The 25,547-nt window shown below is 38.9% G+C and overlaps 1 protein-coding gene across 4 annotated transcripts in view; it reads right to left on the bottom strand.

Annotated features, from left to right (window-relative positions):
• The window catches only part of CKAP5 (cytoskeleton associated protein 5), a 79,344-nt gene extending 54,290 nt beyond the window's left edge, over positions 1–25,054 (bottom strand). For 3 of the 4 annotated variants that reach the window (XM_081315055.1, XM_081315058.1, XM_081315057.1), the window contains exons 1-7: positions 24,984–25,054; positions 9,605–9,697; positions 3,655–3,848; positions 2,135–2,341; positions 1,435–1,606; positions 489–621; positions 171–274 (exon numbers count right to left, since the gene is read on the bottom strand). In XM_081315055.1, coding sequence (XP_081171181.1) covers positions 171–274; positions 489–621; positions 1,435–1,606; positions 2,135–2,341; positions 3,655–3,848; positions 9,605–9,661 — 867 coding nt within the window. In that variant the 5' untranslated portion in view covers positions 9,662–9,697; positions 24,984–25,054. Of the gene's footprint in view, positions 1–170; positions 275–488; positions 622–1,434; positions 1,607–2,134; positions 2,342–3,654; positions 3,849–9,604; positions 9,698–18,692; positions 18,785–24,983 lie in introns of those variants that run through there. The other variant, XM_081315056.1, reaches the window with a different exon arrangement.
• Between the last annotated feature and the right edge of the window lie 493 nt (positions 25,055–25,547).

Here is a 25,547-nt window from a genome sequence, read left to right as displayed (position 1 = left end):
ACAATGATCTACTGCAATTGTTCCTAATAACAGTACCTCTTAGACATGACACCATATAAATTCAGTAGCAGAAAAGATTAATTATTTTGAAGATATGTTAATGCACCCCGCATTGATGCAAAGGGAAGTTACAGAGATTAAAATTAACATATTGTTTTATCTCCACTTACTATTTTGTCATAGAAATCCTTAGGAAGTTTGGAGAGAATTTCAACAGCTTCCAAAAGTTCATAAGCATCTACTTGTGGAACATCCTCATCACCATCATCACCCCCTATGGAAACAGCTATTAGACACTACAAAGGCCAATGACACTACAATGCTACATTTTACTAATCATATGATCAAAATTCCCAGAGTAAGGACTTCTGTGCAATTAATGATATTGTCTAGATACTGATATGCATCTAATTTTCTTTGTCAGCTTGGTGAGTTTCCCTTTTTTCCTAATAATAGCCTCAAGGTTGAAGTTCCAGATCAAATGTTACCTCCATCTGCATCTCCACCAGCTGCCTGCTGTTGCTCAAACTTTGCTTTCATTTCTTGCTGGGATCGCAGAAATCTGGACTGCTTGGGAGTAGACGATGGCAGTTTGACCCATTCTTCTTCCAGTTCTTTTAACTACAAGAATTAAAATAGCAGAAAGATGAATAAACACAATCTTGACCCCTGATGTTTGGACTATTCCCTGCCTTCAAAGAGGTATAAAAGCATAGCTCTTTAGGAAGGCTTTTGAGGATACATTGACCCAACATATGGTGAGCTGGATTAAGGGGCACTGTTGGATTTTTAAACTGTATTTCTAATTTTTCCTCCTCTACATTATAGGCTTGTTATCAGCCACTCAAGTGTTATGATTAGAACAAATGCAAGTGAGCGATTATATGAATACAATTCATTATAAATAATCTGCCACAGAAAGAAGGCCTACTAAGAACATTACTACATTATATGAGTTCAAAATCTCTTTGCTACTTTTTGACCTCTGCTAATAATTAGCAGAGGTTCCAGGAGAGAACTCATCTTTTAAAGCTTGATGTTGGATGCTCCCCTATTAACTCTTCAGTCACAATTTTTCCAAGCATCTTGAAGACTCAGTATGAGATTTGTTAGAATTCCAGTCGTTTCAGGTCTTGGAGCCCATGCCTATGTTATAAAGTTTTCTCACCAGAGTTGTATCTAAAAGGAATAATTTTTTAAAACAAAGCTTTCAATTATCTAAAACAGTGGTAGGCAACCTCGGCTCTTTTATGACTCATGGACTTCAACTCCCAGAATTCCTGAGTCAGCTATGCTCAGTTGAAGTCCATGAGTCATAAAAGAGCCGAGGTTGCCTACCCCTGATCTAAAACATTTAAGAAAAAAAATCCATTTTCTTCTGTTTACTGGTTACTTTCTGCTAAGATTACCAGAACACCACATACCCCAACTTACCTGAAGAGAATTTATGTTCTGTAATGGAGGCCTAAGAGCATCCTTAATCCATCGATAAATCTCAATTGCAAGGAGTTTGGCTTCATCTCGAACAGCTTTCTCTCGAGATTCAAAAAGTTTTGGCAACGTTTTGATTATTGGCTTCAGGGCAATTATTTTTGAACCAAATTCACTGAAATATATACATGCAACTAGTTAAATATTTAGACATTCTAAGCAGAATATAGCTGTAGCAATTAGACTTATATAATGCTTCAGTCACTAAGCAATGTAATCGTAAAGGGTGACATCTTATGACTGGGCCTTTTTCTAAAGACCACTGACAGCACATGCTGTTCTTACAATGTTTCAAAAAGTTTCTGAGGGCTTCTAAAACCTCGTGGAAAAGCCACGTCCACCATTCTAATGATGCTTTAGAAAGCTTCTGAGGTTTTTCAGAGCATCATGAGAAGAGCACAAACAATTTTGAGAACAGTGAACAGCATCTTGTGAAATTTTAGAAAGCCTCAGAAGTGATTTATTATTTTTTTATTTTTTTATTATTATTTTAATTCCATTTATGAGTATGAATAGTAAATATTATATAATTTAGCTTTTTTCCAATGACCACTTAAATGGAAAATAGCAATAGAAAAATTAGTTATTCATAAGAAATTCCCTTATTCTCAGAAAGTCTGATTAAATTTCCATTAAATCTTACCTTAGTGCTTTCCTCAGTGTCTCTATGCATGCCACTATAATCTTGGGGTTCTTGTTGTCCAAGCCTTTAAGCAGTTCTTCTTGCACCATTTCCCCTTTCTCAATTTCAATAAACATGAGGCATATATCTGCGCCTAGTTCCTTTGCTCTAGCTTTAGGTTGATTGAACACTTTATTTACAACTCCAGATACCACCTCACCTGTTGTTCTTAAAAAAGGAAAAAAGGGTAATAACAATTAGCCAACAACAGAATGAACAATTTGATTCCCTGTCATCCACCTTACAGCCAATAATGTCAATCAATACTTGATTTCCATTAAACACGGGATTCTTCAGTATATTGTTATATTTATTGTAAGATAGGTTAAGCTTGGTTTTGTTGCATTTATGAAATATTCCTAAGAGATCTAAAAATCTGAAAAATTTCCCTGAAAAGCTTTTTTTTTTTATTCAAGGATATTTATACACATTATTCAACTGAAACCAGAATTTAGGATTAATGCATAAACAGTTAGAAAAAAAGCCATGGAAAATTATTTCAATATATGATCACAGCAGCGAGATAACTGTATGCACAGAGATGAAAAGGTTTGATGCTACCGGCAATGGAGCAACGGTTGTTAAAGTTGACAGATTTTGCTGAAATGGAGAAATTAACTTCTTTGATTAGAGAAAAGACATTATGTAAATTTATTTTTGATTAGAAGCCTCTTAAGGACTTTTGTGTAAAAATGAAAACAAACAAATTTGTAACTTCCGGTTTCAATGATTAGATCTAGGGATAGATTATAGAAAAAAGAGTAAATAGGATGTAATTTTAGAGAAAGAGAGGTCAAAATATCTTTGCACTTATAACTGCTGTGAAGAATATCGGAAGCCACTTTATACTCCCCCCCCACCTTTCTTTTAAATTTTTCTTCAGCTTTTTTCCCCTTGCACCTTGTTTTTCTTTGATTTCTTTTTCTTTACTTTCTAATGTTTGTTAGATTTTATTTTTTAATTTAAAAGCTTTAATAAAAATTATACATGAAAAGACCTGATAGGCATGCATGTTGAACACTTATCTGCTACATTTACAGATAGCTTAAATGCATGCACTGTTAAGTGAAAATATTTTTATAATGTGAAGAGCAACTACAATGTGTATCGATTATTTAATTACTCTAAAATTATTCTAGAACAAATACAATTATTTTAGAAGTCAGATAATTAATTATCAACATAAATTATTTCCTACAACATTTGGTACCCATGCAGTGGGGAGAGGGGTGTCAGTTTTTATTTGATTAAAGAAAATAATTTCAAAACCCAAACTGTACTGTAGGCATGTTCCAAAGATTTATGGTATACATTTCATTGTACAATTTTAGCCTCATGGCTGCAACAAAATTGTCCAAAGCATTGTCCTAACTCATATAATGTTTGAAACTGTTCAAAGCTAATATACAAATATAATTTGGGATCTTAAGCTCATCAGTAGGAGTAAGAGTTGTTCTAAAGTACAAATACAAATGACTTACTTTCCTGCTACATGAGCATTTTCAACATAAGCAAGTGCAGCTTCTAATCCTTTTAGCTGAGCTACTGCATTTGAGTCTGTCACAAATTTCTTTATAAGTCCAAGGTATTTGGACCATTCAGGGCTCTTTTCATCATCTATTTTCTCAAACAGCTTCAGTGCTTCTTCATATCCATTTAATCTTGCTTTCCATACCTAAGGAAAAAATGGAAATAATTAAATCCCTGCATGTCCCAAGAGAATTATATGCCATTCTCTTATGTGACCAACCATATATTTTAATTTATTTTTTTAATCCCATTTATATCCTGCCCTTCTCTGAAGACTGGAAGTCCATTTAGGCTCACGCCTACTGCTTCAGTGACTCCATCCAGCCACCTCATTCTCTGTCGTCCTCTTCTTCTCTTGCTCTCAACCTTTCCCAGTATTAGGCTCTTCTCCAGTGAGTCCAGTCAGGGTTGATCTCCTCTAGGACTGACCGGTTTGATCACCTTGCAGTCCAAGGGATTCGCAGGAGTCTTCTCCAGCACCATAGTTCAAAGGCCTTAATTCTTTGGTGCTCAGTCTTTCTTATGGTCCAACTTTCACAGCCATACATTGCAACTGGGAAGACCATAACCTTGACTATAGCACTTCTGTTGGCAGGGTGATGTCTGCTTTTTAGTCTGCTGTCTAGATTTGCCATGGCTTTCCTCCCCAGGAGCAACCGTGTTTTAATTTCTTGGCTGCAGTCCCCATCTGCGGTGATCTTGGAGCCCAGGAAAATAAAATCTGTCACTACCTCCATTTCTTCCCCATCTATTTGCCAGGAATTGAGAGGGCCGGATGCCATGATCTTGGTTTTCTTAATGTTAAGTTTCAAGCCAATTTTTGCACTCTCCTTCTTCACCCGCAACAAGAGGCTCTTTAGTTCTTCTTCACTTTCTGCCATTAGAGTGGTATCATCTGCATATCTTAGGTTGTTGATATTTACAGTACAATACAGTCATACAAATCAGCGAGGAAATTTCTATCTCATCTGAACTATCATATACAAGGGTATTAATAATCTTGAAAATAACACAAACTGAGGTTTTCTTCACAAATCTAGCAATATGCTTTTATTCCCCCTCTTCAGACCTCCACATCATTCTTGTCATGCCTCCAAAGTGCTGCCATCATACTTGGATTTCTGTTGCTAATTGTTGTGAGAGAGGTGCGAAGATAAGGAAAGATACAGTGAAAAGGAAGAGGAGTAGGCAGAATAGATGGTCACAATTTTTTAAAATAGTTCTCCTTTTCAACAGTGTCTGATATTTGTAAACTATTTGAATTTTTTTTAAAATAACCTATGACATGCCCTAAATAAATATGATTATAGCGAACTTATAAAAACAAATTAGCAACATTAGCAGCATAAGTTAAGTCATTTCACCTTAATTTAGAAACATAGAAAAGTGATGGCAGAAAAAGATCTAGCGGTCCATTGAGTCTGCCCTTTGATTTTTTTTTTCTTGTTTTTGTTTTTTTTAATTTATTTTGAATTACTATTTTTATTTTTTAAATTTTTAAATTTAATTTAGATTATTAAACTGAAGATATGAAGATAATTGTCAACTCTACAAATGAGCAGGGCTGCAGCCATTTTTCCTATTCATTTTCGGTTGCCACATAGAATGGAGGGAGGAGGGTTGCCAGGTGCTTTGCTAGTTAAAATAATCTTTTGTCCCGTGGGAACCAAGGTCATCGGCTGCTCCCGAGACTGCAGGCTGGGCATAGCGTAAAAAGCCCACCAAGAAGATGTATTGGGGAACATAGTTGCTCGCAAAGTTTTAGGGATGGGATTTTTAACTTTGTATTCGGGAATTGTTTATGTATGTCTCCAGACTTGGTTTCACTTTTGACATATTGATACTTTGTAACTAATAAACATGTTCTTTGAGGAATTTGCAAGCCTTGGAGTTCTGCTTTATTCATCTCTGTCGGAACCATGACAATAATTGTAGGAATTATCGATGTAAAAAATGTGAAATCACAGAAAAAAGGGAGAAAATGATACTATATTTTGTGTAAGCATGTACATAACTTCATACATCTCTTATTGCAAAACTGGGTAAATCACTCATAGGATTCCCTTAAAATATGAGCCCTTATATCAATATGTTTTCTGTTAATTGTCCAAGATAAAAATGGCATGTTATAAGACTGAAATAAAGCAACTTTTGAGTAGCTCTCACAGAATAAATCTTGGACTAGTGTTACAATCAGCATGACCATACAACAATATCCAACCTTTTTTTTCCATCCCCAATATAGGGAAGAAGCACTGGAGCCAGTCCCAAGCATTGCTAAACTTCTAATTTTAGAAATAGAGGGAACTATCACCATGGCCTCATTGTATGGTAATTTGTTGAAAATTTTTATGTATAATGAGAGCAAAGTTCAACATAAAGAGAAAATGTTTTAGAAATAGTTTGAACGTTGGTCTAAAATGAAAATGTGGAACTGGAGGAAGCAATGATTTAATCTCAAACTGTTGCCTAACACAGATACCACCAGAATGAAAAATGAAATAAAGAGTTTGGGGCTTTGTGGAAGCCTGCAAAAAAAAGTTTCCTAGAGGAAAAAAATTAGGACCTGTTAAATTTATTATTTTAATCATTATACCATCCAAGTATTATTTTGAGAAATGGCTTCAGTTTTATCAACTGACACAATAAACAAGCATGTAGTCAGTCTGATGCTTTCTTTTCTTTCCCACATGCTGTTTTAGTAAACCAGATCCAGGTTCACGTATAAACTAAATCACTTTATAGAAAAGGGTTTATTTTCACAACTGACATTTCTAATGGGTAACAAATTCAATGACTGAGTTCACAAAACAATTACATTATATCAATGCTTAGTATGATATGTGAACCCAGTTGTTTCTAACAGAAAGTGGAACAGGCAAATGTTGCTCCAAAGGAAACTGCTGTGCATTAGGACAGGAAGACGTTTCTAACTCTCTTTTCTAAATTCCTAAGCACGTTTTCTAAAGACCTTTTTAGTTATACAATGTGACAATAAATCCACCTTTTCCAAAAAATCACTATATTATTTTCATTATCATTAGGGTCCATTTTGATGTTTAGATCTTTAGTGGAAGTGCATACATTATGTTTACATCAAAGGGAGATGCGATGGCAAAAGTTTAGGAACACTTGCATTACATCAGGGCTTTTCAACCGGTGATACATGTATCACCTGTGTTACTTTGCCACGTGGCGGGTGGTACGTGACAGTCCTAGAGAAGTGTAGCAGGGGAGGGGAATGAGTGGAAGTGACCCAAGCCCGAGGGAGAAGCAGCTGCAGCTGCAAGACTGTCTGGGCTCAGCAGAAGCCCCAGGAACCGGCAGGGCTCCAGCTGATTGGCGCTTCTGGAAGCAGCGCAGAGCTGGAGGTAAACTGAGAGGGAGGAGAGGAGAGGCTATAAAAGGAGGTGATTTGGGCAGGAAAGGGAAAAAAAGACAACAGGGAAAGAGAAGGAGACCTCAGCAGGCAGGGAGGAAAAAGGGACAAGGAAGAAGCAGCAGCTGTTGCTGGAAGAAAAGGTCCCCTGGTTCATTTTCTCAGCCAGGAGAATGCAATCAGCGCCAGCATACGAGCATGTCGAAAAGGAGGTGGGTTTATTTAGTGCTGGATCAGCTGGCAGGTTGATTGGGTTGCCATAAGGATTTTTGTACAGTTTTTACAGGATTTTGTAATTCAGAGGCTGTTTACGTGCTTTGGTTACTGGAATATTTTAGTCTGTATTTTAGACTAGCAATGAGTCCAAAGTGTAATTAGTTTTAACCTCTTATCCTGAGTTTGTCTATGGCAGACATGTCAAACTCGCGACATCACATGACGTTGCACGACGTATCGGAGCTTTTTCTCTAATGCCGGCAATGAGGTGGCCGCAGTTTCCTGGTGACACGTTTGGCCCGTGGACCGGTAGCTTGACACCCCTGGTCTATGGCTTTTAGAAAGTTTTCTTTGAAGGCAAACACAGGCTTAATTTAAGGATAAAGCTTTTCGCAATTGCAGGAGCCTTTCAGTCTCGATTGCAACATTGTGACACACGACACTCCTGAGGCAGCTTAAAGAAAAATAAATGGAGTTTATGTGTTTCTTTGTGAGCCCTTTTTGCTTTGCACTTGATTCCTGTCTCTTTATGGATACAGGGAAGGGATTGGTGTGTGTGTGTGTGCGTGCACGCATGCGCATTTGCACATTCTTACTACACTCAGAAGAGAGAAGAAGGGCCAACCAGCTAGCTCAGGGGTCTAGAAACTTAGCAACTTTAAGACTTGTGGACTTCAACTCCCAGAATTCCTCAACCAGCCATGATGGCTGAGGAATTCTGGGAGTTGAAGTTCACAAGTCTTAAAAATGCCAAGTTTGAAGACCCCTGAGATAGCTGGTAGTGGTGGATATTAATAAACATGGATACTGCTAAGCTTGTAAGCCGCCGAGTCTTCGGAGAAGGGCGGGATATAAATGGAATTAAAATAAAAAAATAAAATAAATAAATTCATCATACATTTGTCAATGCAAAGGGAAAGTGATTCAGCAAAGGAATAGCCACTGAAGAAATTAAAACTGGTACTTTTTTCCTTTTTTTCTACAGTTTGTAATATTTTATTAGATTATGGAATAAAATACAAAAATACAAAAGCAAATAGGACACAGTGGGGAGGAAAAAGGGAGAAAAAGTGAGGGGGAGAAGGGAAAAAGAACAGACTTCCTCTGTTGCAGTAGAAGGAAGCATTAATATTGAATCTCAACATTTTACTTTTTCCATATCATAAACTAGCCATTTCTATAACAACAAATGAATCTAATCAGTAAAACCCAAAATCCACCCCTTTTGTTAGTCATCAAGTTGTTGACACCTTGCTAAGCACTGGTGGTACTCAAATATTGTCATGTCCTAAAAGTGATACAATCTGTGAAAATGTTGAAAAGCCCTGCATTAGAGGATATGATGTTAGAACTCTGGGCCACAACAGACAGCAAAAATATGAACTCAAAGAACCTTAATTGGATAAACTAATGGTTTTGAATTATATCAACTATAGGACAAAACAATGAGTCCAGAAAACTTTAGAAAAGGACAACTGCTCTGAAATAAGAGCTGAACAATGGAGTCTTATTTTTGTATACACATTAAAAGATATAAATATATACTGTAGACAGACCACCATTTAACATTTGCTCTGATTACCAAATTACTGGGTGACAGGGCAGAACTGCAATTTTCTTAAACCCTAGCTTGACCTCAGATGAAGGCATATTTATAAGAAAGTCTGTTCCCAAAAATTTCTATTGTTTAGTTATTCTAAATAGATAAATGATAATTAATGTCAGTGTAGCCAAGACAAATACAGGTAGTCCTTGACTTACAACCATAACTGAGCCCAAAATTTATGTTGCTAAGTGAGAAATTTGTTAAGTAAGATTTGGCCCATTTTATGACATTTATTACAGCATTTGTTAACAACCACTGCAGTTGTTAAGTTAGTAACACGGTTGTTCAGTGAATCTGGCTTCCCTGTTGACTTTGCTTGTCAGAAGGTCGCAAAAACTGATCACATGATCCCCGGACGCTGCAACCGTCATAAATATGAACCCAGCTGTCAAGGACTTGAATGTAAATCATGTGATCCTGGGGATGCTACAATGATTGTAAGTGTGAAAAATGGTGACGTCACATTTTTTCAGTGCTGTTGTAACTTTGAACAGTCACCTAAACGAACTGTTTTAAGTCGAGGACAATCTGTTGGTCCAGTGGAAACATTTTCAATTTTGATCAAATGCATTTGAGTTAAACTAGTGCATGGAAAGATTTTCAAAATATGATTCTAATGTTTAGCTTTTCCTTAAACTCAAAACAATGTATCACTCAGTAAGTAGGGAAGGGCCAGTTCCTTAAACAAAGGCAATCTTACCTTGTGTTCACATTTTTGATCAATGGGTAATTTCATCCATTCACTATCATCTGCCATGATGCCTCAGTTTCTTGTAGTTCTTCACTGTAATTCCTAGGAAATACCAAAAAACAAACAAGCTTCTAAGTGAACAGGCTTGCTGAAACATATGAACCCGGTAGAAATAAACATACTTAATAGGATCTGAATGAAATGTAACATTAAAAAACCATAAGCTACCTAATAGCAGCACTAGATGATTATAGCCATCTTAGTATATTCTGTCTATTTTGAGTTTATATTCCAAATTCAAATTCTATGCTCAGGAAATATAAATCTGAATTTATTCTATTTAAAACAGATACATTTTCTTAAGAGTCCATTTTTAGGTAAGGGTAGGAACAGAAGAAAAAGCAGGATGAGTACTAAAAGTGTAACAGGAAAACCAAGTTTCAAAATATACAGCTGGCCAAAATTATAATGGAAGCAGTCTATAAAAAGCATATGTCAGTAAGCCAAATCACCAGGTTACATGACAATATATTCTAGGTGGGGCTGGGGCTGGCCTGAGGAGACGATAGATTTTGCTTCAGCTTTTAGCAATGCCTCCTTTTTCGTTTCTGGTGCCAAAATATCTTGCTACACATGAGATGCAGTGATAAAGAGCATTACTATCATTTATGCATATTAGTGCTCCATTTACTAAGAGCAGTATCAAAATAGTATGCTCATTCAGTCTAGACCAGGGGTCGGCAACCTCGGCTCTTTTATGACTCGTGGACTTCAACTCCCAGAATTCCTGAGCCAGCTACGCTGGCTCAGGAATTCTGGGAGTTGAAGTCCACGAGTCATAAAAGAGCCGAGGTTGCTGACCCCTGGTCTAGAGTGTTCTCCCAACTGCTGAGACAGAATGGCAGTTTATACATTTCCCTTAAAAAAAGTTCACTAAACTAGCAAAACTACTCGTGCAAATGCGTCCTATATGGAATACATCAACAAATGCCCAAAGAGGTGAACCTCTCTTCTCAAGAAAGGTATCCTTATAAATGTTTCGAACAGAGAATTTGACAGGAACATGCTCAAAAACCAAATCTTTTCCAAGCACCTTTAAATTGCTATATAATTAATTTGAAAAATATTTTAAATTAATAAGACAAATATTGCAATCTCGTCACCCTCCTGAAACAATGAGTACACCTCTCAAAATTCTCAGCATTGGGAATCGTAAGTATTTGAGCTCATGTACATCCTGAGGGGCATGCCAGATGGGAAAGGCCGTTATAGAGTGATTGCTTTTCTAGATTTTTCTCAGTTCAAGATCAAATTCGGTACAACCTAATTCATAAAGGGTACAATACATTACTGTTACAATCCTGCACATAACAAATGTACAATATTACTGAGTGCAACGCCACACAGGTAGTAGAGCAAACCTCTCTCCTCCACCTTTCCTGTTGGAAACGAAGCATATTGTTAAGAGACTCAAGTCTTACTCATTCTTCTCAGTTCCATCTTAGTGATTTGTCTTTAAAAAAGTGTGATTGCTTATTAGCCATGGAAGGAAAACTTTAATCAGAAATATAATTCATCACTGCTCTCTTACAGGCATCCCAAAACTATTATTATACTCAGTTCTGCACCACCACCACCATGTTTACACATTCACAAAATTAATCAGGCTCCAATAATCTAATTAACTGTTATACAACATAAATATTTCAATCAACTCAAGGGATTAATTGTCATTTAATAACATTCAACATTATGTCTCTCACCAGATGACAGCACCCAGTTAAACTTTACTGGTCTCAAAAAAATTAGAGTGAGATTTGATTACTGCTTGGAAAGGAGACCAGTAGGAAACACTGGGCTACATGAATAAGGGGGGGGGGGGGGAGGAAATCCAACATTTTAAAGAAGGAAATATCGAACTGTTTCTATATTCTTTTATCAAAAGTATATAGAAATATCCATGTAGCTGCCAGAAATTAAAATAGTCACTTTCTTCTACAATTTCTTAGGAAGGCAACATAACAAAATAACGTGACTAACCATTGATAATGAAACCAACAAAATCTGCTCTTTGAAAAATTAGGGACTGGAAGAAAGCTGTGCTCTAAATGGATTTACCAAGGCATTCTCCATCTCCAATCCTGTAATGTTTCATTCTCTGCAGGAAGGGTGTTCTTTTCATCCCATCTTCACTATTTTTTATAAATAACTCAAAGCAGAGAACATACCTAACACCTTTCTTTTCCTATTTTTCCCACAACAATAATCCTATGAGATGAACTGGGCTGAGAAAGAGTGACTAACCCAAAGTCATCCAGCTGGTTTTCATGTCTAAGGCAAGACTGAAACTTTCTAGCCTGGCTCTTTAATCACTGGACCCAATGCTGCCAATACTTTTGGGGGGGTTTTCCCCACCAAATAAAAATGAACAGAATCTAAGAAATGAATACCCATACTTTATTATGTAGCAGAGGATTGTTGTTGTTGGTTTGTGTGTGGGGGGGGAGAGACTTTCGTATTTTCAATAATGTAAATGTAAAAAATCAATTTTTTAAGATCCCCCTCCACATTTTGCAGAGAAATTTGGGGTCACCTTTAGAATTTCCTCTCAAATGCACAGGTATAATCAAATGCACAGGTATAGTATAGGTGGTACCTTGCTCAATAGTAGTAACTGTGAGAGGGAACTCGGAGTCCTAGTGGACAATCACTTCAATATGAGCCAGCAGTGTGCTGCAGCTGCCAAAAAAGCCAACACAGTACTAGGCTGCATTAACAGATGGACAGAATCAAGATCACGTGAAGTATTAATACCACTTTACAATGCCTTGGTAAGGCCACACCTGGAATACTGCATCCAGTTTTGGTCACCACGATGTAAAAAAAGATGGAGACTCTAGAAAGAGTACAGAGAAGAGCAACAAAGATGATTGGGGGACTGGAGGCTAAAACATATAGGGAACGGTTGCTGGAATTGGGCATGTGTAGTTTAACGAAGAGAAGGGTGAGGGGTGACATGATAGCAGTGTTCCAATAACTCAGGGGCAGCCACAAAAAAGAGAGTCAAGCTATTCTCCAAAGCACCTGAAGGCAGGACAAGAAGCAACAGATGGAAACTAATGAAGGAGAAGCAACCTAGAACTAAGGAGAAACTTCCTTAGAGATTGGAAAGCCATTTGTATGAAATGGTATAGGGTTTTCTGCCTGAGCAGGGGGTTGGACTAGATGACCTCCAAGGTCCCTTCCAAATTACTACTACTACTACTACTACTACTACTACTATTATTATTATTATTATTATTATTATTATTATTATTATTATTATTATTATTATTATTATTATTATTTGCAATCCATGAGGGAAATCCCACCTCCATAACTTCTCCCTGTCTGTACAATACTGTCCCACTGCCCGGGTTACATGGTAATGTCTCTAACCTCTCTCTCAGCTTTCCCACATTCACAAAGGCAAAATTATTTTCTCTCCAGGCCAAGTTTGTCCTAATAGCTTTTTAGGAAGATGGAAGCTTCTTTTCTCTCTCACTCAATGTTCAGGCCAAATTTCAGGCTATTTTTCTGCACATCCCTAGAAGTGGTTTATGTTATGACTAAGCAACATTGGGAATATGCCAGTGACTACTCTGCATCTCTTCAGCCCATTAACATTAACTCTGTTTTAGTAAGCTGCATAGATGGGCGGGGTTTACAGGTATTCACTGTAAAGGACTGTCATAAAGAAAAATAATTGTTAATACAAGTTTCCCTAACTATCCAGCATTTACTCAATACTTTCAATGCAATGCAGCTCGGATTAAACACATTCATTCAGATTTTTGTCTCATTTTATATTTAACAGTTGCTATATGAGCAGATAAAAGAGAGGTGCCATTAAGCTTTCTTTAAGTCATCTCTCTTTTTATATATGGTGTATCTTACTCCTGACCTTGATCTTCTTTATCTCAGATTCCAGGGCAGGATTTCATTTATCCATCTACATAACAAAGCTATATAAATAATAAATCTTAGAACTGGTAGTGATTTAGGTGACTGCATCCAACCTAACAGATACTTTTGTGGCCTTTGTTTAAAAGTTATATTTAAAAATTAATTCTAGAATTGATTAAAATGGACAGTTTTCATTAAAATTTATAATAGCATAATAAATAGCATAAAGAAGCATAATTATGTGAAAATAATTTCCTGCAATCCTAACCACATAAATATATATTCTAATTTTTATTTGACAGTTCAAGGGTAATACATGGAGGATCTTCCATTGTCAGCCCTTTTAAAATGGACAATTTAATGTGGTTAAGGTTATTTATTCTAACAAAAACCTGTTGAAGTTTCTTTTTATCTCAACTTATTCCTAACCCAAATCAACACAGAATTTTTTGAAGTTTCTTTCTCATGCTTCCTACTTCCACAAGCCTGAGATATATATTTTTGTAATAATTCAGTTCCACATTATCCTGATATCCCATCACACCTCTAATTTTATACATCCAGCAACAACTATATGAACTAGATTAGGATGAGACAGAGCGACTAGCTGAAACTCAGCCAAATAACTCTATGATCAAGCTGGGACTCAAATCAAGATGTGATTGGTTCAAGTCCATCTCCTTAACCACTTCATCGTACAAATCACGTAGGAGTCATCATATTAAACAGAGTAGTTGGGTTTGATGCACACTTGGCTATGGTTAATTAAACCTCCAGTTTACTTGATTAACTCCATTCTCTTGATTTTGGCTTTATTTCAATTTCACGACTCTAGGTTACCTAACTACAATTAGAAACACTATTAAAATAACTGTAAAAAATCAAACACATATAATCAGCAGCCCAGGTAAAAACAAATCCACCAACAATAAATCAAACTTTATTTATTTACAATATTTATCTACCTGCCCATTTTGTACCAAACTCTGTGCAACTATATAATTGTTTTAAAGAAATAAAATGAATATATTAAGAATTAAAACAATATAGATAATAAAACATTAAACTATTACTTATTAAAACTATTAATATCACATAAAACTATTAATACCACAAACATTAAAAACCAAAACCGGGCACCAAATTAAGCTTCTGATGTGCAGTCACTTCATCCTATCCTGGAGCTTAAACAAGTCTTAAGTGCTTTTCAGAAGGCTAGGAGAGTAAGGTGCCTATTGAACTTCAAGGGGAAGAATAAGGCTGTCCTCGACCTATGACTACAATTGAGACAAAACTTTGTTGCTAAGCAAGAAGTTGTTAATTGAGTTTTGTTATTCTGAATCAGAACTGCCGGCCCAAGGGCCGGATGTGTCATGCCAAAACTAAGCCCACCCCATTGCCAGCAATGGAAAAACAATCACAATACACCGTGACACGTCACGGTGTTTGACACCTCTGTTCTAAATAGATAAAGGACAATAAATGTCATAGTGTAGCCAAGACAGATACACCTTGTCGGAAGTTTGCAAAAGATGGGCACATGACCCCGGGACACTGCAACCGTCATAAATATGAACCAGTTTTCATGCATCTGAATGTAAATCCCATGACCACAGGGATGCTGCAACGGTCATAAGTGTGAAAAATGGTCATGTCACTTTTTTCAGTGCCTTTGTAACTTTGAACAGCCACTAAATGAACTGTTGTAAGTCGAGGACTACTTGCATTACATAGGTTAGGGAGTTGCCACGGAAAAGGCATGCTTCCTAGCACCCATAAGGTGACGATGTTTAAGGGAAGGGACTAGCAACATGCCACCATATCTATTTGGACAGGTGGTTGTAGTTAGGAAAAGGGAGTCCCACAGATAATCTGACCCTACGGAACACAGTTATTGCACAGGCACCACTATGCATCAGGATCCCCAAGCTAGGTAATAAACCATGTCTTGAAGGCAGAATTGGGGCCAATCTAATATTTACTGGGGGGGAAGGAGGGAATGATGCTTTAAAGGGCAGGTGCTGCAACAGAAAAGGTTCTCTTCATGGGGTCTACCAGATGGCACTTGTTAATAGACAGGATCCCGACCTCTCTTTCTTGCTGAACCCAATGGGATAAGTAAACTTAACTGGGGAGATGCAGCTCTCAATGTTTTGCTCAATCCCATGAATTGAGACTTGTACACCCTGCTTTACAGTTAGCATTATGTGAACCAACAAAAGTTAGCATTACCATGTGAGCCAACAAAACATTATGTGAACATTATTATGTGAACCAACAAAATAACGTGGCTTAATACATATATAAATCTTGTATATGTAATTAATTATAATTAGTGGAGGCTAAAACATATAAGGAACGGTTGCTGGAATTGGGTATGTCTAGTTTAATGAAGAGAAGGACGAGGGGTGACATGATAGCAGTGTTCCAATATCTCAGGGGCTGCCACAAAGAAGAGGAAGGCAAGCTATTCTCCAAAGCGCCCGAAGGCAGGACAAGAAGCAACGGATGGAAATTAACCAAAGAGAGAAGCAACCTAGAACTAAGGAGAAATTTCCTGACAGAACAATTAACCAGTGGAACAACCTGCCTCCAGAAGCGGTGAATGCTTCAACTCTGGATGTTTTTAAGAAGATACTGGACAGCCATTTGTCTGAAATGGTATAGGGTTTCCTGCCTGAGCAGGGGGTTGGACTAGATGACCTCCAAAGACCCTTCCAGCTTTATTATCATTATCATCGTTGTTTTTATTGTTGTAGTTATCATTTTCTGGGATTACTGTTCACAAATAATGTAAGTAGTCCAGGTTATTCAACTTTACTGTTTATAGTCAGAAGCAAGTTCCATGCATAATAAATTTGTTCCCCGGAAAGCAAGCGCAGGAGTTTGGGGGGAAAAATAATTGGGATGTTATTTGAAATAAAGTACAGTTCCAATATGAATATGTTTTTAAAAATGTAAATAATCCCTGCAATCACAGCATATTTTAATCTAAAAAAATAATTAAATTATGTTTAACTTGTTACTTGATTGATAATGAAGAACAGTTTTAAGGAAAGAATTCATAAATTTTTGTTCTAATTTTCTAACAGCATCTAAATAATATAAACATAATTTAAGACAGATATATTTGCTATAAAGGCCCCAAATCTCTCCGTTCATTGTCACAATTCCCATACTTTTGAAGGTAAGCAGGGTCACATGTTACAACATCTGTACATAACTCTTTTATATCCCTATGGAAGTGCAGGAGCCCACCCCTTCATATATTGAATTACTCTGCATATTGCTTCATGCTGTCACCTAATTATTATTTTTTCTTAACAAAAGTTATTTTAAAGAAGACCAATGGTAAAAATAAATATAGTCTCTTAATGTTGATACATATATTATGCTGTGCTATAGAGGTAGTTCTTCACTTATGAGAACAATTGAGCTCAAAAGGAAGACAGTTGTTAAATGAATTTTGCCCCATTTTACCTTTCTTGCCAGTTGTTAAGCAAATCACTGCAGTTGTTAAATTAGTAACACAATTGTTAAGTGACTCTGGCTTCCCCATTGACTTTGCTTGTCTGAAGTCGCAAAAGGTAAAACACATGACCCTGGGACTCTGCAACTGTCATAAATACATGCCAGTTGCCAAGCATCTGAAGTTTATTCATGATTGCAGAGATACTGCAACATTTGTGTGAAAAACTGACACAAGCCATATTTTTCAGTGCTGTTGTAACTTTGAACTTTGAATGATTATAAGTTCAGGACTACCTGTAATGCGTGTGTGTGTGTGTGTACGCGCGTGAGCATGAGCTAACTACACCCTGGTTATGAACTAAACCATGATTTAAAAAACTACAATTTGGTGTACAGTGTCACAACTCAGCATTTTTTAAAATAAACTCTTCATTTATATATCACTTAGTTGCTTCTACCCTCTAACAATGGAATTTATTCATATTGTGCAAAGTAAAAATGTGCTAAAAACACCACAATTGGCTTCATGGAATGCACTAAATTAAAACCAAGCAAACTATATCATGGCCTAGCACAATTTGTAAACCCTGTCATTGTCTTTCAGTTCAATTCAGAAAAATCCGAGATGCCGTGATGATTTCCCTACTCTTGAAGCCAAGGCTTTTGGGGCAAGCCCTTTGAAGATTCATTATGCCATTCTCTCCTGGTCTGTTATTTCTATTTTGCCTATTTCCCCAGGCAATGCAAGTGATGTGGTTTATTTCACTGAAGCCCTTTCAAAATATTGCTCTCAAAAGCACAATACACAGTAGAATATTTTAAGGCATATATATCCAATATTTTATGAACAGAAAGAGCAACGTATTTACACCCCGTATAAATTCCCTCCTCTTTCATGATCCGTGCCCTCATTTTATTTATAGTACTCACGCACTAATATCAATGGAATCAGGCATGTCAACTGGAAGTCTTATCTCTTGTTATTTCTGATGATTTTAAAGGGGGGGGCATCTCATTGTTCTCCGTAGCCGGTCTTTCTCAAGATGTTTCAATATCGTTATGGGCCTATTGCGTTTCCCTTCTCCAAAATCACACCCCTTTGCCCCTTCCCCACAAGATATACACAGCTCTGGGTCGGCGACATCGTCAGAGCTCCCTTTTTTTCCTGCGACAGCCACTCGCCGGGAGGCTACTCATCACCACCTCTTCTCGTTTCCCGCCCCAACAGAAGTGGAGCCACGGCGCCCAGCAGCTGCAGCTCAGTCAGTCAGTCGGTCGACACTGACAAAATTCAACATCGCCCATCGCTACCGCCACTCCGGGGGAAAAAAAACCACACAAAAACCCGCTCTCCGGCACCTCTAAATCTACTCCGAAGTCAAACGCCACCGAGGAGCAGGCCGCTCCCCGGGCATTGTTTATGCCAGGGGTAGGCAACCCTGGCTCTTTTATGACTCGTGGACTTCAACTCCCAGAATTCCTGAGCCAGCTGCGCTGGCTCAGGAATTCTGGGAGTTGAAGTCCACGAGTCATAAAAGAGCCAGGGTTGCCTACCCCTGGTTTATGCCAACCAACCCAGCCTAGCAAAACCTCCGTCCCGGAACTTGAGGCCCCTCCCTGGGGGAATCGGTCGCCGCCCTGACCTGGAGCCGATTGCCGGGCAACGACGGCGACGACTTACCCAGTTTGAGCTAGGTAGGCCGCGAGTCTTCCTCACCCCAGCAACGGTAGCGCCGCTTAAAAGGAGCTGGCGGGCAACCGCATCTCCTTACCGGCAAAAAAAAAGGCACCTCCTCCTCCTCCTCCTCCGAGGCGGGGCGGAGCGCGTTGCAGGCCGGCGACACCAGCCTCCGACTCCCACCGCACCTGAGAGCAGGGCCTTCGCCGGGCCACGTGACAAACAAAGGCAAGGGGGGGTCCCGCCTCCCGGGAAGGAGCATGCGCAGAGTCCGCTCCGCGGCTCGCCTCGGCGGCGGCGGCGGACGGGAGGGGAAACTTTGAAAGTCCGACTTCGAGAGTCAACTTAAAATGGTTTAGCGTTCTCACGTGCTGCTGCTGCTGCTGCTTTTTGACCTCCCGGGCCAAGAGGGAAACGGGTCTCGGGCCGCACAACTCAAAAAAGAGTGGTTCATTATTGATTATATTTTTCTTTCAGTTATTATTATTATTATTATTATTATTATTATTATTATTATTATTATTATTATTATTATTATTATTATTATTATTTATAATTATTATTATTATTATTATTATTAATTAATTTTATTTGTATACCGCCCTTCTCCCGAAGGACTCAGGGCGGTGAACAGGGCAATACATGTTAAAAAAACAGAATACAAAAATTAAAAAAGGTTAAACAAGTGCCCAGAACTCTTAGATAGATTAAAACGCATTTAAAAGTAATAAAAACCCAACCCCCTCCCATCAGGCCATTATTATTATTATTATTATTATTATTATTATTATTGTTGTTGTTGTTGTTGTTGTTGTTGTTGTTGTTGTTTTTAATAATTTGAATGTATCTATGCTAAAGCGGAGTTAAAGCACATTATGAATTTGGTTAATTTTATAATGGATAATCTTAGTTAGAATATGATTATTATATCTATAGTCCTGTATTCAGCTCTGGAAAGTGGGGGGGGGGAGGGAAAGGGGCGTGGTTTGGGGCGGGTGGGTTTTGGGGATATGTATCGTTAAAAAAATTTTTTTGTAAAACTTTAATAATAATAATAAAAAAAGAGTCGTTCATTATGCGCAGTTCGGCCGGACTAAAAAAAACCACAAAACAATTGGACGCAACAAGTACAGTGCGTGTAAAGCGCCGCTGTATGTTTCAAGTCTTCACAGCTGGTTTTGCTAGCATGCAAGATGAAGACGCGCAATGGATCCTACTCTGATTACCCACAGAGTAATACAGGAAAAACACACACAAACAAACAAACTTTTTTACGCAGGTAGCAACCTACCTACCCGCCCAGTTCAGTGGGATGGCATCTTTTTCTACGCACTACCGAAAGAAAGCCTGGAAATTAAACTGCCAGTCTGAGATCCTGATTTTCTGAATTTAGACCACCGGCCCCTAGAGTCGGAAACGACTAGCACGCATGTGCGGGGGAACCTTTACCCTTTACCTTTTTATCCTTAGAAAACCTATTGTGATAATTTTGGCTACCAATTATTTCCAAAAATATGTCTTTTTCTAACAATTGCCCTGCCGTGTTAAAAACTTAACAAAATGCACCTGTGCACTCAGCTGAAAGAGTTAATGCAATGTTAATTTTCTATTCAATTTTCATAGTTTGAGTTCTCTTGCTTCATATTTACAAGAAAATTTTAATTAAATAGAGCAGACATGTCAAACACAAGGCCCGGGGGCCGGATCCGGCCCGCGAAGTGGTTTCATGCGGCCCGCGAAGCCATCCTGGAAACAGTGAGGGAACGGCCCCCACTGCCTTGGCCCTGGCCCAGAGACCCTCCTTCTGCCAGAGACCCTCAGATCTGTCCCACTCCTGCCCAGGCCCCCATAGGCACCCTTGATGCCAACGATGTAGAGCTGGCCACGCCCACCCAGTAGGCCATATGCACTCTAGCCACACCCACCCAGTAGGCCACGCCCAACCTGGCAATACCCACCCGGCCCCCTGAGGGCAACCGCAATGCTGATGTGGCCCTCAATGAAATTGAGTTTGACACCCCTGAAATAGAGTATTGCTTTTTACAGCATGTGAACTAAAGAGCCCATGTTTCCTATGCAAACCCTTTTCCCCTTTAAAATCTTTTAATGATAAATTAATACAAAGACAAATACTGCAACAAATACAATGTCTGGATAGGAATTATTCATTCATTGTCAGAAAATACAAGACACTTAAAAGTTAATTTCTTTAACATTTCAAAGCTTTTTGTATGTTAGAAATTTGTAGCAAGAATCACAGAGTAAGAAACAGGTACAAATTAATACCTATTTTTTTACAGGTAGTTGGAAAATGGACAGAAATTTGGTAAAAAAAAATCAGCATCAAGAACATTCTATGAAACAGTATCACTATAAGTGCAATCAGCAATAATACAAATGTTGACACAATTGGCTTCCTTTCCTTCCAATAGCTTCTGTAGACTAATATTTTCACTTCTAAAATGCTTATTATAACAATTGTATGAATAAAGTTCCATTAAACTCAAAGGTTTATAAATTCAATTTATATCCCACCTTTTGTGTAAGAGCTCAAAAAAATATACACAGTGCTCTCTCCTAGTTTTCCACATACCAAGAACCCTATGACAGGGCTTTTCAACCTTTTCACCCATTGTACCACTTTTAGGATATAGCAACATCTGAGTACCACCAGTCGCCTAGCAAGGTGTCAAAAACTTGATGACCAAAAAGAAAAAAAAAGAAAGGAAAAAAGTGATGAAGTACAGGTAGTCCTCGACTTACAACAGTTCGCTTAGTGATTGTTCGAAGTTACAATGGCACTGCAAAAAGTGCCCCCCCAAGCCACAGCTGAGCAAGACACCTGCCTGCACGCCTGGCGGCGCTCTTCCTCCTGTCCGAGGTTTTCATTGTTATGAGCCTTTCTGTTGAGGATTGACAGCGGGAGTGGGGTGGGGGGTGCAGTGTTTGGTTTTTATTTCCCCCCCCCCCGTCTGCTGGGTGGTTAACAGCAGGTTTTGGTCACTTCACATGACCCTGGGACACTGTGACCGTCATAAATATGAATCAGTTGCCCAGCATCTGAATGTAAATCACAAGACCCTGGAGATGCTGCAACATTCCAGCTGATGGGCGCTTCTTCTGGGCTCCGAAGTGCCAGGATCAGGCCGAGCTCAGCTGGAGCCTGGTGCTGATCCTTGTGCTTCTGCTGAGTCCTGATAGCCCCGAAGAAGAGCTGATCCTGGCGCTTCCACTGAGCCCTGACAGCCCTGCAGCTCCAGCCATCTCTCGCTCAGGCTTGTGTGGTGCTGCCACCAGTTCAGCTCATTCCCCTCCCCCGCTACCACTTTTCTAGGATGGTCACGTACCACCTGCCAGGTGCCAATGTACCACAGGTGGTACCTTTACCACTGGTTGAAAAGCCCTGCCCTATGAGATTGGTTGAACTGAAATAACAAATGGCCCTAAGTTGCCCAGTAAGATTATAATTCAGGTCTCATTTTAGTCCAGCAATATGTACATAGTTATAGCCATAAGCATCCATAAGATCTTGCTGTTGAAAACAGCATTATGTTGCAAGCTATTTTCCTTTTGTACACAGTCTGGAATATGTGTATCAATACACACACACATACACTGCAGACCGTGTATATGGTTGCCATTTTTAGCATTCTCACCCCTATATTTTTTAATAACTATCAGAAAACTATGACTTTATTTTATAAAAAATAAAAACAAAAGCTATGGTTAAAAAAAGGAAAATAAACAATCTACTACCAAACTAAAAGACATCTTTTAAAATAGTATAAAATAAGCTCTCTTGCATTTTTCTCAGCACAATCACAACTAAACTGAGGAAGCCAGTCTTTACAACACTGAAAGCATAGGATTATTTCAACATATATTTACTAATGTTCTGCTTTATGCAATGTCAACCTGTCACTTGAAGTATGATCCCATTCAAATGAAACATTCTCAGGCATTAATCTGCAATCCATTCATAAGCACTGAAGTCTACCATAGTATCTACATCCAGAAATCTAAAAATCAAGTGCAAGATCCAGATCATAAAGCTACCCTTGATCTCAGTGATCCCTAAATGTGGGTATATACCCAACCAACAAACTGAAAGAATCTTGTAGATGTTATTACCATTGCAGAGAAATTGCTATTAGAAAGAATGCAGTCCCTGAATCTATTTCAGTACACCAATATTTGATTAAGACATTAAGGCAAGATATTCTGACATTATAGCATGTTCTAGAGAGTATAAGTACAATTGTGTTCTGAAATAGCAATCCATTATGTTCTATTGACTTTCCAAGTTCTGGAATAAAGGGCACTTAGCAACCATAATGAAAGAAACATTGAGAAAGAAAAGGTAGCAAGGAAAATGGCTTCAGCAGGCTTAATACTTCAATAGTTTGTCCTTTGAGGAATTATTAGTTTCATAGTTTAGATATTTCAGATTTCAAGGCATAACTATCAAATATTTAAACCAGATTGCTAGGATATTTTCATACTTGTTTGGTATAAGCAGATTTTTGTATTTTTGAAACTCCTGCTTAGAAATAAAGAAAGCACATATTTCAGTTCCCTTTGCACATCACCGAAATCAATTAATTTTGGATTATGCAAGCAAAATAAGTAGCCTTACTGCCCACTGATCCCTGTTTTTACTATGTTCTTATTTCCATCCCCCTCTTCTCAAAAAAATAATTCTACTGGTACTGAGGAAGTTAAATAACTGCCAAGAAATGAAGACAGCTGAGAAGCCAATGTGAAAAATCAGTGGCAACTACTTTCAGCTGCTACTGTTGCTCAATTACTACACCATCACAACACATGAACAGTAAGCATGACCAAGAATAAACTTTTGCATGCTCATCTGTCTCCTTCTGGGCATTGGCTGTAGTTATTAAATAACTTTTTTTTCTATTGTGAAGAGCAAAAGGTTCTTCTATAGATAATTAAGTGCATGATACAAGAATGGGATTACCTACCCTTACATTTTCAATATATATGATGGTGCATCTGTATGGAAACAAAGCTAAGTTGTTTAAGGGTACTCCTCATGAAAACATAATTCATGTAGAACTTAAAAGTTTGCTCATTTCTTCATAGTGCTAATAGTAACAACTCCTAAAAGTCATTCACTCACACAAGGAAGTGAGCAAGTAGGAGTATGGCTTTGTGCTGTGTTCCTTTAGTTGAAGAATGGAAAAAAGCCATTGCTTAAAACTTTAGGTAGCAGCTAAGTCCCCAAGTCTGTGCAGAGGATACCCACTGAGCATTAATTGTAGCTTATAACATATAACTGGCAGTGGTGAGATCAGATTCCTTCTGAAATATTCTCAATGTTTGTGCCTTTGGGGTGTTGTTCCCAAGGACAGTGCCTTTTTTCCACCAAAGATAGAAAATTAAGAATGGGATTACTATTTCCAAGGAAAAGAGCAGATGAGCAAGTGGTGACAGGTGCTTTTTCTGATAACTATGAAACCATTCGCTCATCCATCCCACAAAATAAACCACTAGCAAAATATTAGGAATAGTAATAGCTTCATCCACTTACATAGCTGACTTCGTCCTTTAAGCAGTGGGAACTGGGTTGCTAATAATCAGATCACGTTAGTTAACTAACTGGCTCAACAGCCAGTAAGCTAAGATCCCCCACTTTCTTCCCACCAGACAAAAGGCGGTTCCAACAGCTGTGTTTCACAGCACGCCTGCCCACCATTTATTGAATTCATCGACACTAACCTCCTGGACTAGTTCATACGTGCTAGGACAGGGGTCATCAAACTTGTCCCTTTTATGACTTGTGGACTTCCACTCCCAGAATCCCTCACACAGCCCTGGTTGGCTGAGGAATTCTGGGAGTTGAAGTCCATAAGTCATAAAAGGGACGTGTTTGTGTGCTAGGACGATATCAAGTGGGCTAGTTGGTGGTTCAGCACATGAAAACACCGGTCTCGGTGACAGTACCTATTAAGAGGAGACGCCCACTGGGCAGGAAGTCCCTGAACGCCTCTTAGATCCCACAGCTAGCCCCGCCAGGGTCTCCACTGCCCACACGGGACCCGATGTAAAGAGAAGCGGGGCTCAAATTGCGCCAGCCAGAGAGGCTGTCAGGGCGGCTTCCGGCTTTGGCTTCCCGGAGCATCCACAGCACGGGAGCGGCCTTACGCCTCGCGAGAGAAGCGGCCGGTGAAGAAGGATGGAGCGTGCCCCCCCTCGTACCGGTGACTCTGCTCCGGAGCCCCAGCCTTCCCCGCTACGCAGATAATCACCGACGCAGAAAAAAAAGACACTTACCGAAGCCAAGGAGAAAGGTAAACCCCAGGCCTCTCCTCACCCACCGTTTGAAATCACTAAGGATGTCCACACCTCCCAATATTCCGGCTCCTCATTGGTTTCCACCGAGAATGCCCGCCTCCTCCACTTGGAATCTGATTGGCTAGTTTGAATCTGGCAGTTGCGGTTGGGTTTCCCCCCCCCCAAGAAGTGGGAGGAGGCAGCAGCAGCGGGTTTTTGTTGGTGTTTTTTTCTTCTTCTTGCTTTTCTTCGACTGCTTTCTTATCCGTTTGTTCTTCTTTGTGGCGGCGGCCCAGGCCTTGATGACAGCCTCGCTCTCTATTTGCAGAATCTTGCGGAGGGAGGGCGCAGCAGGAGGTGCCCGCTCTAGGCTTCAAAGGCGAGCTCCAAGAAAACCCAGCCCCCAAACTGGGTTGCCGTGCCTCCCTCCGCCGTCCTGCCCCGCAGTTCCTGACAGGGCTCTTAGGCTTCTTTCCGCAGGGATAATGGAAAGGTAGCAAAATAATGTCTGTATTATTTGTTGGAAAGAAGGGCGTGTGGTGAAAAGAATGGGGTGCTTGTTCC

This window comes from Vipera berus (genome assembly GCF_964194415.1).
Source record: "Vipera berus genome assembly, chromosome: 1".
Lineage (NCBI taxonomy): Eukaryota > Metazoa > Chordata > Lepidosauria > Squamata > Viperidae > Vipera > Vipera berus.
This window is presented reverse-complemented; position numbering and strand designations above follow the sequence as displayed.